The following is a 16,607-nucleotide window of genomic DNA, read 5'->3' on the forward strand; positions in this document are numbered from 1 at the left end:
CCTGTTGATTAAGGAAAAAGCCTAATACCTGTAAGCTTCTAAACTGCTTCCTTAACAGTGTCAAATACTTCACAATAGATGGATTATGGTTGAAAGTTAATTCAGTGCTTCACAATTATAAAATATGCTTTATTTACTCATTTATGATAAAGAGTGAATTAAGTAAGGTACCATACCTGAAGACTAAAGAATTATAGTAAAATGTAAATTCAGAAATGAAAAAGCACCTTCTTGTTTCAGGCTTGTTCTTAACTCTGCTTTCTTCATTCCCATGGTTCTCAATCCTGGCTACATATTACAGTCATCTAGGAAGCTTAGGAAAGCAATACATACATGTATATAAAAAGAAACATGTACTTACATATACATACACACTGTGTATCTGTGTGTGTTAGACACACACACACACACATACCTATCTGTACATATACCTGCATGCAGATACATGCTGATGCCAGGACTCTACCCCTAGAGATTCTGGTTTTGTTTGGTCTGGGCTGAGGCTCCAGTGTCTACTTGTAAGAAAATTTTCACTTGATTTTTAATGTGCAGCCAGGTTTTAGAATCACAGCCATATACATAATATAAATATATCAATATTTAAGGAAGTATACATAACTGAGAAGTCTTCATATTCTTTGTGAGTATTCTGAGTATACCAGAATGTGTTTTTCCTGTTTGTTGTACTTTTCTTTGAGCAAGTCATTCTGCTGTTGAAAACACCATTAATGTATGTATCAAGTTCTAACCTACTCTTAGTTTTTAAATTAAAAGCCGTCATGGTGACCATATCACTTGAAATTCTTCAATTTTGTCTTTAAGCTCAAGCTGTTTAGAGGACAGTAGGGGGAAAAATGAGTGATAAATATAGAACACCAAGCAATCACAGAAATTTGAAAATATCCTAGTTTTTAACAAAGAGTGCTGTATCAGAATTTAATCTTTATTTTATTTTCTTTAAGTTTCTTCAGGATTGAATGAAAACCTTACTGTAAATGGAGGAGGCTGGAATGAAAAGTCTATAAAACTCTCCTCACAGATAAGTGCAGGTGAAGAGAAGTGGAACTCTGTTTCACCTACTTCTGCAGGCAAGAGGAAAACTGAGCCATCTGCTTGGGGTCAAGACACTGGAGATGCTAATGCAAATGGGAAAGACTGGGGAAGGAGTTGGAATGACCGTTCAATATTTTCTGGCATTGGTAAGAACTGTTAGAAATTTTTTAATTCATTTAAAATTGCTTATCTAGCACATCAGAATTTTCCAGGAATGAAAAAAAGACTCATAAGTAGAAAAATTAATAAAGCCATAGAGAAATAATAGTAATTCATCTCAGATCCTTTGTATGGAGCAAAGCAGGACCTAAATACACAAATAATAGCATTTACCATTTACTCTTAGAGCTCTCACGTACTTTTACCACTTTTGATTATTAATGTAGTGAATGGATATAATTGTGTATTTTTAATGACATAATAAATGTGATATGTGAGCAGATTTTTTATTAATGTCAGCAGTTCTCGTGTTTACATACAGATGGTAAATGGAAGAACAGTTTATAGCATCCATTAATACAGTGTTTAGCAGTCTGCAAAATGCCTATTTGCAATTGAGGTTTTTTCCTTAATTTTAAAGGTAAAGACCAGTAGTTGAGAAACTTACTTTCTGTTGACAGCCATCAAGTTAAAGGCAATTTAATTTCAGGTGTTTGTGTGTACATTTTAGAAAAGAAACCCACGCTTATTACGGAAAACTGCAAAAAAAGAAGGAAAAACCCAGTGTTATCACACCACCCAGTGACAACCACTGTTTTTTATACTTCATTATGGTCTTTTTTTCTACCTTTGTGAATTTTTTTTTTTTAATAATCCAAATCAGATATGCCTTTTTATGTTCCCCCTGCCACTTAATATTGTAACAAAAACATTTTTCTTTTTGTAAGCATTTGTATTTATTGGTCCTGTAACATATTGTATAAGCATAGCATATATTACTTAACTATCCCCATAATTATCAAAGAAATAATTTTTCTTTTTTTTAACCATCGTAAGTGATACTGCATCAAATATATTTGTTTTGGGGTTATTTAGGATAGGTTTTTGGGAGTGGTATTGAATTAAAGGGAGTATGAATGGTTACAATGCTCTGCAACATTTTTCTAAGAATTCTAATTTATACTGTCAGCAACAGTGTGAGTGCCATTCATCAAGGCTGGGTATTCTTATTTTTTAGAATCTTTGCTGATTTGATAAGTAAAAAATACATGAATTTTTTGTTGTTAGCTTTTTAAAATCACTAAGGAGGTTGAGTGTTTTTCACAACTTTCTTGATCATTTCTATTTCTTTTATGAATTGTCTATTCATGTTCTTTGCCCATTAGTCTAATGGCCTCTTATTGTTTGTTCCATTAAGTTGTAATTCCTTGTGCATTAAGCATATAATTTTTTCTGTTGTGCTTGTTGCAGATTTATTGTTACTTTATTTCTTTTAGTTTGGGGGAGCAATAAACAACACAGAGTTTTAAGTGTTAAAATAGAAAAAATCTCTTCCTCTTACTTGCTCTTCCCATCACTTTTAAGCTTTGAAAGACTCATGTTGACTAATTTCCCTGAGAAGCAAACGCTAGATCATATACTATTTTTCTTAAGGTTGTTCTTCCCTTGCAATGTCCAGAAATTGTGCAAAAATATCCAGATTTCTTTGGAAGATAAGACAGTCCCTAAGTTCCAAGCCTTATTTTCAGCAGTGAACAAAGCATAAATTTCTATGCTGTAAAGCATCCTTCACTTTTAATAAAAGGTGGTCAGGTTTTATGGAGTAATGTTAAGAACTGTGCCTTTTGAGATATTTGCAATTTATGAAAGCTATATAGTATTTTCATAATTAGCACATCAATTAGATTGTACTTGCTTAATGTTGTTGCGTAATTATAAACAACATCATAGAGTTCCTGCCTAGATGGATTAGGACCTTTGTTGAAAGGGAACTATATTAAATTTAGGTTTACAGTGACTCACTATGACAGTTGTGACTGGTCTCAAGGATGTATATATTCCTTAAAATACTCATGCAAGTAAGAAACATCTTGAAAATGTTGAAGATAGCACAGTATAGTGAAATGATCACTGACTAGTTCATACAGACCTACTCGGTGTGAATCCTTACTCTTCCACATACTGGCTCTTAGGAAATGAGGTAAGATATTTGAAGTGTATGAGTAATTATGAGTTACTCATACACATAATTATGAATTAAGTGTTTAAGTAATTATGAGGATTGGCTATAATGAATTTCAAGTACCAAGTTCAGTGCCTGGCCCAAAGTAGCTTAATTATTATAGATAATAGGGTAACTTCCTATAGTGGAAAAAAAGCATAGGTTTAGGAAGTTGGAATAAGTTCTAGTTATAGCTCAGCTGTTTTCTAGCTGTCAGCAAGTTGCTTAACTACTCTGAAACTTTGCCTAGCAAGGTTGCCCTAAGGATTAGAAGTGGTTGTTGTAAAGATCCCAGCACAGATATAGACACTGAATAAATAGTAGTTTTTGCTATTTTAAGTGGTTAATCTCAAAAGTTATCTTCAAATACTGTTATCATAGCTTTAAATCTGTACATATCTTTCAAATTTCATTGCAAATTGAAGGTTCCAAGTGACGTTCTTTATTTTAACAGCTGCTTGGTCTAGTGTGGATAGGGGAATGAATACCTCTGAACAGAATTCTGCTTCTTTTGCATCTCTCACACTTAACTCTGCTGTTCCTGGTATGTGAAAACAGTCTTTCATTTAGTTAACAAAAAAAATTTCTGTTTAAATTAATTTTAGCACTTGCTGTTTGAAAAAGTAATCAAGACTCAAATATAGGTATCAACATAATGATTGATATATAGTATAAAGTAGCAGAGGCCTTAATAAAAGAGGGACCTAAAGAAGACCTAAATTCTTAACTACAGGTGGCTTAGTTCCTTTCTGTAGTGGAAATACAAAGATGCTGTGGCCTAACATAACTGAAAGTACACTGGCACACAGACAAATGCAGGTAGAAGGCCTTCCCTTCAGGCTCATGTTACTCCTCTGTTATTCATATACTCCTACCTTTCTTCTTTCAGTTTTGCATTTTATTCCTATGTGCCCTTATTTATTCATCATGAGTTCTATAAACCTTTCAGGTTATGCTCAAAATACTTAGAGTATCTGCTTATTTGTAAAATACATTATTTACTGGTAAACCGCAGTCAATTGTGCATTACTTAAATGGATATGCCTTGTGTTAATCATATATAGAATCTATATGTACCTAACAAATATTATATAAATGTGGACATTTCATTTATAATGCTTAGTTCATGTTGGAATTCATGAACCCAGTGTACTAATTATGTAGTTCCATAGTTTGTGGAGGTACTAGTCTAGAAAACTTGTCAGCAAACTTTTTCTATAAAGGCCCAATAATAATATTTTAAGCTTTGTGGGCCATAGTGTCTCTGCTGCAACTACTTAATTCTATGATGTGGCAAGAAAGCAACCAGAGACAATACATAAACAGATTGGTTCTAAAATTTTACTCCTTTGATTTCTTTTTTCAACCATTTAAAAATACTAAAAACTTTTCTTGGCCCATGTGCCATATAAAGGGTGACTGGATTTGGCCTACGGGGTGTAGTTCACCAACCCATGATTTCATATCTTACATTTCAGTTCCAGGGGTACAAGTTAATTGCTTCCTTCATTTGGTGATTTTGTACGATACAGATAACAATTCTCTTAATATATTCAGAGAAAGCAGCATGGACTGCTTAAGAAATAGCAATAATATTACTGTAGTGCTCATAAGGACCTAATGTGCTAAGTGTATATGAATTTTATAGGGTTACTCTATTAAAATTTTGATTTCAAAAACAGGTAACTATCAAGTATATATCAAGCAGTTATATTAGTGGAAGGCTAGTAAAATAATCTATAACCAAGTGAAAATTTTTAAGTTAGTAAGGACATTTATAAGAGAATGTGATTATGTGTATGTCTTTTATACAAACAGAGAGTCTTCATAACCATTTCTTTACACCAGTGGCTCTGAATCAAAAGTGAGTTTCAGAGTTCCTAAGACTCCTATACATACAGAAATTTTGATTTGGAAAGTCTGGGGTGTATATATATCCCTGATGGAGAACCAGCTGCTTTACATTTACATTCTAAAAAGAATTTGTACTGTAGAGCAAGAGTTTTTAAACTTGAATCCATGAACTTCCATGCCACCAAAACTATATGCAAAATTTTGTGTTAAGTTCTGGACAGTAGTCCACCACAGCTTTCATCATATTCCTAAAGAACTGTGTGACCCTCACTTTCACCCTACCTTTCCCCACCCCAAAAAAATCAAAACAGAAAAAACTTAGAAGATAATATTCTTTCCTCTTTAAATGCACCTGAACCTAACAGTCTCCAAACCACCAGCACAGTTCTCTTATCTCTTTGGTTTCTCTCTGCCTTACCTCTCTAGATAATCATCTATTTAACTTTTCCTTAGGCAGAAAGTTCTAACAAATTCAGACATTTTCTATCCTCTGCTTCAGAGTTCTAAGAATGTAGGCATACCTGAAACAACCAGGATTTCTTTAATACTTTATTTTTCATTAAGAAGGAAAATGAAACATTTTTTCACTTCTTGAAATTTGCAGATAACCAGTTTGAGATATGTATTAGAAAAGACAAAAATCTAATGGATGGTACTAGGGAAGAAATACATGTCTTATCAGTGAAGTAGATCAAGTGATTTTCATGCTTAATTTAAAATCACCCTCAATTCTGCTTTTCCTTTATCTTAACTCTTTTTCTAATGCCTGAATTTTTCCTTTTAGGGGAAATAAAAAATAATTAACTCTCCATGTGCAAAGTATAGAACTATTGTTATAAAACATCATTAGAAAATTCCATTTTTAATTTTATTGCATTCGTTTTCATTTAAGGGTCTACTGCTGAGCCAGTTTCTCATTCTACCACTTCTGATTATCAGTGGGATGTTAGCCGTAATCAACCCTATATCGATGATGAATGGTCTGGGTTAAGTATGTCCTTTTAAAAATTATGTTTGTTTTTTTTTGTTTTTGGGATTTTCTTTCTAGCACCCTAAGTTCATACTTTGTTTTAATTTTAATCCTAATTTTTCACCTTTTAACTCATAGTATTATAATTTAACACCAGTTGTGTACTACTTGGAAACTGAATGTTGAATACCTTTAGAATTCAAACTACTTTTCATGATTGAGGCAATATTTAAACATGAAGTTTTCTTATAGTTGCTCTGTAGTTTTTCTAGTTTAAAAACTTTTTGTTTTAAATGAACTGTTTCCTGGTTTTAGTATAATAGAGCAAGTAGGATATACAGAAATGGCTTTGAATTTGTGAGGTGTACAAGTTTTTATATTGGTAGAAAGTCCTTTTCTTAATTTCCAGTGGAAGCATAGTAAGGTTAAACGCAGTTCATTAAAAAGAGAAAGGGAAAAAGAATATGCTTTTTATGTTTAGAAAGCTTATACCAGCCTCGTTTTAATAAAAAAAGAACCTTGAGATTTCCACTTCTTTTTCCAAACCCCAATCTCAAAATTTACTCCTTTCTCAGAATTTTTCGTATACTTTTCTTTTTATTTATTTGATACCTAATATAGGTTACTTGTGAAATTTTCTACCATTTCTGTCTTAGGAACTCTTGCTCTTTTATATCCTCAGGATCTAGTATAGCACTTGATACACAGGTTTTCAGTAGTATAATGATAGTGAAAGCAGGCATCTGACTATGTGCCCGGCACTGGTCTAAGTTTTATACATGATATTACTTAGTTAATGTTTATAACAATTCTGTGAGGTAGTTATTATTTTTTTCCACACTTCCCAGGTAAAGAAACTGAGGCAAAGAATAGTTACCTAACTTGCCCTAGGCCACACTGCTAGTTAGTGGGGAATGGTGGTATCAAACATTGGTAGTCTGGCTCCAGAGTTCATTCTCTTAATCAGTACATGGTACAGCCTTGATGATGATTGTAATCATGAAGGTAAGCTTGCAACATAATGCAAGATTAGGCTATAGAGTAATTAGTCTCTATATAGATTAGTTGAAGCACAATTCTTACAGATGAAGGGAAGGGAAGTTGGAAAGTCGATTGGAGGAGTGGGGGAAGCATATTATGAAAAGTCTTGAATTGCTGGCTAAAGATTAGGGAGGTGGGATTGGAGTACTAGTTTAGAAGGTAGACCTTAGTTCTGGTCCTGACATTAAAATATCATAATGCCTTATATGACTTGGACTTCATCACTTATTTTTGTAATCTAGATTAACTGAGCTATAAAATGGAGCAAATAGTCCCTCATATCTATTTCCAGATTGTTGTAAGGTTTTAGTGAAGTAATGAATGAATATGAAAACTTTGGTAAATTTTAAAATATATAAATCCAACTTACTACAAGGATATGAAAGCACTGTTTTTTGGAAAAAATTGTTTTTCTGTACTTGGGCAAGATGATTGGCTATGTGCAAAATAGAATTGAGGAGTGGTTATAGGAATGATAAAAGTGACTAAGAAAATAGATTTCTTGGGTGTCTATGGGTTGAGGCTGAGGAAAACTGAGCAAACAGGGCTCTGGGCTTCCCTGTTTGAACAGAATAACTTCACATTTATCTATCTTAGAATTCTTGTAATATGAAAAACATGACTGGCTGCTAAAATAAATGGGAAAACCATGTGTCCACAGGACTCTGTATTTAAAGTAGTAAGTATCAGGAACACCATCTTTCTCGAGTTTGTAAAGTTGTATTGGCAGTCTTTTAAGTTCAAAGTGTCTACCTTCATTTTCTCTGTGAATTTTATTTTTTGTCTTACCATCATTGATGTGGTTGATTTGGTACTCAAGGAATTTAATTATTCCTTAGTGTATAGAATGTATGATTAGTTAGTTGAGATTATTAATCTGCAAAGCATATACATACTAGGCTTTATAATAACAGTGTGATAAAATTAATATAGTGACCCTCTGGTTTGAGACATAGAAATTATCTGACAAAAAGGCATTGAGTTTACCCAGGCACTTGAATACAAGGTTAAAATACTCAAGTACAGAAGATAACATTTTTTAAAGACAGATGTTAATCTATCAGTGTATCTTGACTGTAAAGGAACAATATTATAACCCCTGTAAAATATCAGATTTCTTTTGTTGGCACATGAGCACAAATGAAATCACTGCAGCATAGTAAAGGAGCTAAGAGCATGAGTGAGCTTTGAGGACAGACTATCTGGGTTTGAATCTTAGCGTCCTTCCCTTTGCTCTTAGGCAGGTATATGATCATTCTATGCCTCAGGTTCATTATCTGTAAAAATAATATTCTTCCCCCTCAGAGTTGCTGAGAGGATTAAATGTTAGCTTACTTATAAAGCACTTAGAACACTGCCTGATACATAGTAAATACTCAGTAAGTGCTGTGGAGTTGTTGATACTCTTCGCAAAATTAGTCTACTCATTGGGGTTAATTATTCTGTTTAAAGCATTGGAGATTGTCTGACATATGTTTTGTTTTATTGAAGTTAATGATGAATGTTTCTGACCAGAAACAGCTGACAGTCATTTTCTTGCTGTGATAAAACAGACTAGCTATGATAAGCTTAAACTTAAAACTTTATTCCATAAGCAAACTCAGTGGAGGGACATTCCTTACCGTTTTGAAGACAGCTAATATGACTCAAAAAACACTTGCAAACTGATGGGAGAATTTTGAGAAATGAGATATCACTGTTTCTAAATGGAGAGAACTATAGTACGAATGAAACTGTACTCCATAATTTCAAGGAAACTATGTCCAAGAAGTTTTATTAGCACATTAGACCCATGAATCTTAAGAATTATGTATCAGAAGTCTCCTGATGAAAGTTTTTAGGTAATTGATCTGTTGTCTTAAAGTAGTTTCATTTCATCTCAGTTAACAAAAAAATGGAATCAATAAACATGGAAAAGCTTTATAAAGCCAATAGAGATTTATGCTTCTGTTAATGTTCTTATAGGAGTTAAACAGAAGACCACAGTTTCTCCCTAAACTTCTTGGCCATGTAAGCCTTTAAAAAAATGATTTTACTAAGCACTTCACTAGATTTTTACCCCTCATTCCCCACCACTACCATATTTTTTTTAATGGTTTGTATGTTAGTAAGTGCTCATTCACTTGCCTAAACTTTTTTTCTTAATAAAATAAAACTGCTTGTCTGACAAGAAATTTAGAGACCTTATGAATAGTAATTTTCATATCTTACTGTGAAATTTAAGCAAAACCAAAGACAGCTTTGGCATTCAATTCTGATAGTATTGTTAATGAATGCTTGGTGTAAGATAAGCATGTGGGTCCAGATATCTACTAGATCCCTTTATACTAGAAAAATGACTTCTATATTAAGACATACCAAGTATATCCTATAGATTTGTCAGGATCATGAGAAATACTTGCCTGATAGCTTAGAAAATGATTTCCATTGTTAATGTCATCAGTAATACATTAAAAACAATAGCTGCCGTTTATTGAGCACTTAACGTCATTGCTATGTTTTTCATGTGTCTCATATAATTCAGCAAGCCTATGTAGTTGGTATGTAGCCCATTAAGATTAAGAAATTTTACCAAAATCACAGTTATTAAGTGGTAGAGCAATATTTAGATGTAGATTTGTTTGACTCTAAGGTCCTTGCTCTTAATCTGTCTGTATAGGTAATACTGGCTGTGGATGCCTGATCTTGGTAGTACATTTAGAAATACAGGCATACTTTAGTGATACTGAAGGTTTGGTTCCAGACCACCCCAGTAAAGCGAATACCACAATAAAGCAAGTGAGATTAATTTTTTGATTTCCAGTGAATATAAAAGTAATGCTTATACTATAGTCTATTAAATGTGCAATAACATTATGTCTAACAATGTACACAATGTACATACCTTAATTAAAAATAATTTTATGCTAAAAAATGCTAACCATCATCTGAGCTTTCAGTGATTCTAATTACTGATGACAGATTGCCATAAAAAATGTAATAATAATGAAAAAGTTTGAAATATTGTGAGAATAACCCAAACATTGACACAGAGACATGAACTGAGCAAATGCTACTGGGAAAATAGTGCATGTAGACTTGCTCGATGCAGGTTGCCACAAACCTTCAATTTGGGAAAAAACAGTTTCTGGGAAGCATAATAAAGCAAAGTATGCCTGGATAGGAAGGGACTTTTTGTAACACACTTCACACTTGTAATCATTTGTTCCATGTTTTTACTTCACTAGACTAAATTCTTACATTACATTTCAGTCTCCTTCCTCTTCTGTTTTAGCCCCTCTTCTCCCTTTCCACACCCACTGTGACATAGTCTATTACTCTGTACTTAATTGTCTTTTGTACTTACCTATTTCCTTCCCTGAATAGGTAGATAATAAACTTCATATGGAGATGGATTGTATCATACTCATTTTTTATATCTCTGGTAGCTACCTAGCTCAAGTTCTAGTATATATAATAAGTGCTTAATAAGATGTAATTCCACTGTTAAGATATATCTATTATTAATGTATTATTTTCTTCTATCTCTTCCTCATATAAATAATGGGGTTATGTTGTACAGTTTTGTCCATGATTTTTTGTTTGTATTTTTCCAGATAATTTTATAGTCTTCCGAAACAGAAGTTTTAAAAATGAGATCTCATAATTCTTCCCCTTTAAACAAAAATAATAGAATTCACATGGAAAAATGAAGATAGCGAAGAAAATAAGAGTAATACAGACAGATAGATTTGTCATTCTAAATAAAGAAAAGGTATTACAGAATTATACTGTGTATAGCATATCCCAGAAATAGATCAATGAGATAGAAAATAAATTCCAGAAACAGACTGAATTATATATTAAAGAATTTAGTACTTCATAAAAGTAGCATTTGGAATTAATGGGAAAATGTTGGATTTTTCAAGAAGGCAGTGCTAGAATGATTTGTTAACCATTTAGAAATAAAGCCTAACCTCGGTCGTCTTAAACCAGTATAAATGAAACCTGGCTATCAGTCATTACAGATACATATGAAAGTGTTTATGATATCCAGGGAAAGGAGGGAAGAATTAACTTTGAGAGCTACTTAACCAAGCAGGGTACAGCCAAAGATTGTTTTTCCCTTCTAGAATAAACCAGTGATAGCTTCCCGAATGTAAAGTGCAGTGTCTCCTAGAGTGAAAGAAAAAGATTTGGAATTCTAGAATAAAAATTTATTCTTGAGAATACGATGATAGAAGCCCTGAAAATGACTCACTAATCTTGAGGTGACAAAAGTAGCACTGAAAAATCTGAGAAATATAAGAAGATAAAGGTTAAGTATTAAAAGAAGAAGTTAAATATTCTATCATGAATTGGTGAATTTGAAGAACCTCATCTTGAAAAGCTCACAAGGAAAGGTTGGGTGTATAATGTAAAAGGACAGGTGGGGAGCATAATTTTTGCACTGCTGTTAAAGATTTACTAATTCTGGGTCCTGAAAAAACAAATCAGTTACAAAAATGCTGTAATAATCAGGGCAAAAAAAAAATGACCAAACAGTGAAAAGAGTCAATTCAGGAAGACTATACCATAGGAAGTTATGAGAGTGGAATTAAATGGGTGATTCATAAGTTTTCTGGAGTTTCTTAGAGATCCCATTTAATTAGCCATATGATGTGCCCAGCAGAAGTTGGGTAAGGATTTTACCATCATTTTATTGGGGGTTTTTTCTAGTTCTTAAAATGTGCTTAGGAGAAAGGGAAGAACAATAGATTAAAACAGCAGCATAGTTCAACATAAAGAATTTTAATTTTAACATTTTAGTTTTGGGCAGAAATGATAGATACCTAATTCACACTGTTAAATTTTAGATGGTTTGTCTTCTGCTGATCCCAGCTCTGATTGGAATGCACCAGCAGAAGAGTGGGGGAATTGGGTAGATGAAGAAAGAGCTTCACTTCTAAAGTCCCAGGAACCAATATCTGACGATCAAAAAGTGAGTAAAGGGATTGGTGGGTATGTTTTTTTCTCTGTGTACCCAACTATATATCTAATAGTAGAATTGCTTCAGAAAGGTCTTCTGATCATATTTGCTTCAATCATCATATGTCTGCAAGCTTTCTCTATATCATGTTTTTTTTCTTTACACAAATTACTAGAGGATTCGCTATGTGGAAAGTACTGATAGGAAAACAAACAGCACAGTTCCTATTCTCTTACCAGGATTAGAATAACCTACCAACTCTTAGTGTTCTTAGAGAAGACTAGATTGGTTCCCAATGAAAGAATAAGGAAGGCAACAGACAAGACTGAGAACATTGTGAAAAAGTCACCAAGGCAGGAAAATAGGTAATATGTTTGGTGAAGAGGTAAATAGTACACATGTATGGAATATCTTCCCCTTCTAAGCTGTGAAAGGGATTATGAAGTTTTTATTTTTGTAATTCTAGCAACATGCTTGACATTCAGTGAGTGAACAAAGGAATGATGATCTACCTTGACACATTTTTATGGTATTTTATAATAGCTTTTAATGAAAACTTTAATGCATAATCTGTACATCACTTAGGAAAATTAAGCTGGATATAGTGGAAAGACAGTACAGTTTGGGAGGCTATTTATACGATATTGGGTAAGTGTTAAAAAGGTCATTAAATGAATCAGGGTAGGAGATAATGAACTAAGTTAATAGCTTTGAAAAATAAATGGTATTTACAATAGTCAAAGCTCCTGATTAAACTTTGCTACTGGTTGGTTATAGTAATAATGGTGTAAAGTCAAAAGGACTCTGATGATAAGAGGGCCATTAATACTCAAAAAATTATAATTGAACATCTACCATGGGTCAGGTATTGTGCTAATGGAGAAACAAGATAAATAAGACACAGCTACTGCCTTCAAGGAGCGTACAGTCTAGTTAGGGAGGAAAGGAAGGGGACAAGCATATCAACTCAAAAAGTAATGTTTCAATGTGATGTTACAGAAGCACCTGGGAGTTCAAGCAAAGACATCCTAGAAGTAAAAGCAGAAAATGAAGCAAAGAGTAGTCAGAAATGAGACTGAAGAGGGATGCAGGGGCCAGTTGCTAGAAGTTCTGGAATGTTGTGTTTAAAACATAGGATTTTTTCCTGTAAATCAAGAATTTTCAGCTAATACGGTTTTTCTGGCTACTCTGGCAGCCCATGTAGAAAAAAGAGTGGAGACATACATAAATGAAGGAGGAAAGGCCAATTTAGAGGTTGTTTAGTAGTCCAGGACAATAAGAAAAATATATAGAGGACAGATTTAAAAAACAAATTAATGTACAGTCAACCAAACATGATTAGAATTGAATGGAGAAAGAGTCATTAAAAGTAACTTCCACAATTGTAGCTTGGGTAACTGGGAGGGTAGAAGATGTGCCTCCAACAGAGATAATATAGGAGCAAAAGATAGTTAATTGGGGGAAGGAAATTGGGGGAAAGATGATTGGTTCAGTTTGGGATATGTTAAATGCATGGTGTTTTTGTTAGGTACGCCTTAGAGAAGTTGGTTCGGTGTTTGGAAGTTACTAGAATATGGTTGTTAAAACTTTGAGGGTGAGTGAAATATCTAGGAAAATTTTACAGAGTTGAAAGAGTAGTAGAATAAGCATAGAAATCTGGGAAACTCCCAACTTTTAAGCAGAAGCCTCTGAAAGAACTGAGGGAGAGTTCTGGGTCACAGAGGCTTTGACATTTGCTCTCTGGTAATTTGGAGCAGTTTCATTAGAAATCTTGGAATAGTAGCCATATTGTAGTAGGTTGAGTAAATGAGAAGTAAACAGTAATGATAACAAACATAACTTTTTTTTTTAAGTAAGTTTGGATAAGAAAGGAGGAGAGGTAGTAGATGACAGCAGACTGTAGTATCCAGAAGGGTTTTGTTGGGCATTGTTTGTATTTTAATGATAGAAATGTTAGTGCAAGGGTTGGCAGACTTTTTATTGAAGGGTCATACTATACAATAGGGCAAAAGCAGCCATAGACAACATGGAAATAAACTTTCTTTACAAAAACTGACATTGGACCCAATTTGTAGTTTGTCAGCCCCTCCTTTAACGTATCTATAGACAAAAAAGGAACGAATGTAGAATAACATAAAAGTTAAACATAAATGAGAGATTTGACTAATGGAGTAAGATCCTGGCAGTAGGGGTGGGGGGAACCTTAGGCATGAGTGGATTGTGAGTTGGCTTTTATATAGGATGTAGTACCTCTTTTCTTTAGAGACCAGACAATGGACAATGAGAAAGGTACTAATGGGATTTATTGCTAAAGGTGTTAAGTCAATGCAGATGGGGAGACACTTAACAGGTAATTTAGGGGTGGGGGCAGGGGAGTGAGTTTTAGATTGAGACTACAAAAGCTTCCTAGAGTTGCCAGGAGTTGAGGGGAGGGAGGGAAGGATGAATGGGCAGAGCAGAAAGGGTTTTTAGCATAGTGCAACTACTTTGTATGATACTGTAATGGCAAATTTGTCATTATTCATTTTTCCAGACCCATAACACCACCAAGGGGAACTCCAAGGTAAACTATGGACTCTGGGTGAAAATGATGTGTCAACATAGGTTCATCCTTTGTAACAAATGTGCCACTCTGGTGGGGGATGTTGATAATGGTGGAGGCTGCACATGTGGGAGGTAGGAGATACATGGAAATCTCTGTGCCTTTTGCTCAATTTTCTGTGGACCTAAAACTGCTGTAAAAAATAAGTTTAATTAAAAAAAAAGAAAGCTTCCCAGTATAGTACCTTCACACACAGTAATCATTCTGATATTTGTACAACCAGTCTGTTTCTCTCACTGAAACTTCCCTTTGCCTGATCATCAGAGTTAAACAGTAGAACCATTGAATGGAATAAAGATTATGACATCATAGCAGTTCTTTTTCTGAGTGTATTGCAAGATCATATTTTTTATTTCTAAGCAAGAACAGCATGCCATCTAAATGCCTATCATTTGGAAAGTGGAGAAATAAAATGTCCTATGTTTGTGCAATGGCACATTAATATTAGAAAATCAATGAAATAAAGCTACATTAATACTATATGAATAGAATCTCAAAAGCATGCTGAATGAATAAGTTACAGAAAGATGAAAGATACCATGTATATACATTTCATGCATATGGATGCACATAAATTTATAGAAAAACTGATTGGATGGACACAAAAGTTCATAATAATGGTTTACCTCTAAGAAAGTACTATGGGAATGGGATTTGGAGAGGTATGTAAAGGAATTTGATCAGCAATATCTTATACTTTAAAAAATCTAAAATTTGTCAAAATCAATTATTTTATATGAGTTAAAAGATTTGTAAAGGAATTTGATCAGCAGTGTCTTTTACTTTAAAAACCTGAAATACATTTGTCACAATCACTTATGTGAATTAAAAGATGATAATAGAGTTGATTTCAGCCTTTTTCTTATGAATAAAAATAAGTGTGTTGCCATGAAGACCTGCAGTTCTCTTATGTTTGGATAATAATTGACTGAGAAGCAGACCGACTATATAGAGTCCTGTGACCTGAATATCTTTCATAGGATGTGTCTTTTCATACAGTATTTTAATCATTACAAACCTATAGTGAAAACTAATATATAATGTGTCTCCACAGCTGGCAGCCAACTTGGACTGAAAATCTCTCTTAGCTAAATTTGTGAAGGATTTTGTTTTATTTTTCCATCAGCTAATAATTTCTGTAAACTTTATTCTTTTCAATGGTTCATGAGACCTCCAAATCATCCTAATAATTATGGTACTAAGTAGAGAAATAGCAGTTATCCATATCATTTCTTCCTATAGTGATTATCTCGGAATCTTGGCTGCATCTGTGCAGAATAAACAAAAAAGCACTTTTCCATAGAATTTTCAACTATATATGTGTGAAGAGGTACCACCATGAAAACTAATTTAACAATCCTAATTTGCAATTTTTGTCATTCAGAACGTCATTTTCAATGACATCCCTTCTCAGGTTCTTTTTTTATTATTATTATTTTAGCCTTTTATTTTGAGATCATTATAATCTCACATGAACTTTAAGAAATAATAGATACCCTGTGTCCTTTACCCAGTGCTCCCCTCATCCCCAGTGGTAACACTTGAAAAACTGTAGTACAGTATCAACCATTATATTGATATTGATGCAGTCAAGACACAGAACATTTCCATCACTGCAAGATCTCTGTCATGTTGACCTTTTTATAGTCACATTTTCTTCCCTCCTAACCCTACACCTTTCATAACCCCTGGAAGCCATTAATCTGTTCCCATCTCTATAATTTTGTCATTTCAAGAATGTTGTATGAATAGAATCATACAGTAAATAACCTTTTGGTCCTAGTTTTTTTTTCACTTAGCATAATTCTCTAGAGAGTCATCCAGATCGTGGAGTGCATCATTAGCTGGTTCTTTTTACTTCTGGTCTTGATATGCTTCAGTTTATTTAACCATTCACCTGTCAAAGGACATCTGGTATGTTTCCAGTTTGAGGCTGTTATGACTAAAGCAGCTATATGCATTCATTTACAGGTTTTTG

At 33.6% G+C, this 16,607-nt stretch overlaps 1 protein-coding gene across 3 annotated transcripts in view; it reads left to right on the forward strand.

The window, feature by feature from the left end:
* Positions 1 to 16,607, forward strand: part of MTDH (metadherin) — an 89,737-nt gene that overhangs the window by 61,431 nt on the left and 11,699 nt on the right. The window contains exons 6-9 of one of the 3 annotated variants that reach the window (XM_036995249.2): positions 963 to 1,199; positions 3,669 to 3,758; positions 5,961 to 6,059; positions 11,915 to 12,039. In XM_036995249.2, coding sequence (XP_036851144.1) covers positions 963 to 1,199; positions 3,669 to 3,758; positions 5,961 to 6,059; positions 11,915 to 12,039 — 551 coding nt within the window. The remainder of the gene's footprint in view (positions 1 to 962; positions 1,200 to 3,668; positions 3,759 to 5,960; positions 6,060 to 11,914; positions 12,040 to 16,607) is intronic. The other 2 variants (XM_036995250.2, XM_036995251.2) reach the window with 2 other exon arrangements.

The sequence above is a fragment of the Manis javanica genome, chromosome 2 (genome assembly GCF_040802235.1).
Source record: "Manis javanica isolate MJ-LG chromosome 2, MJ_LKY, whole genome shotgun sequence".
NCBI classification, from domain to species: domain Eukaryota; kingdom Metazoa; phylum Chordata; class Mammalia; order Pholidota; family Manidae; genus Manis; species Manis javanica.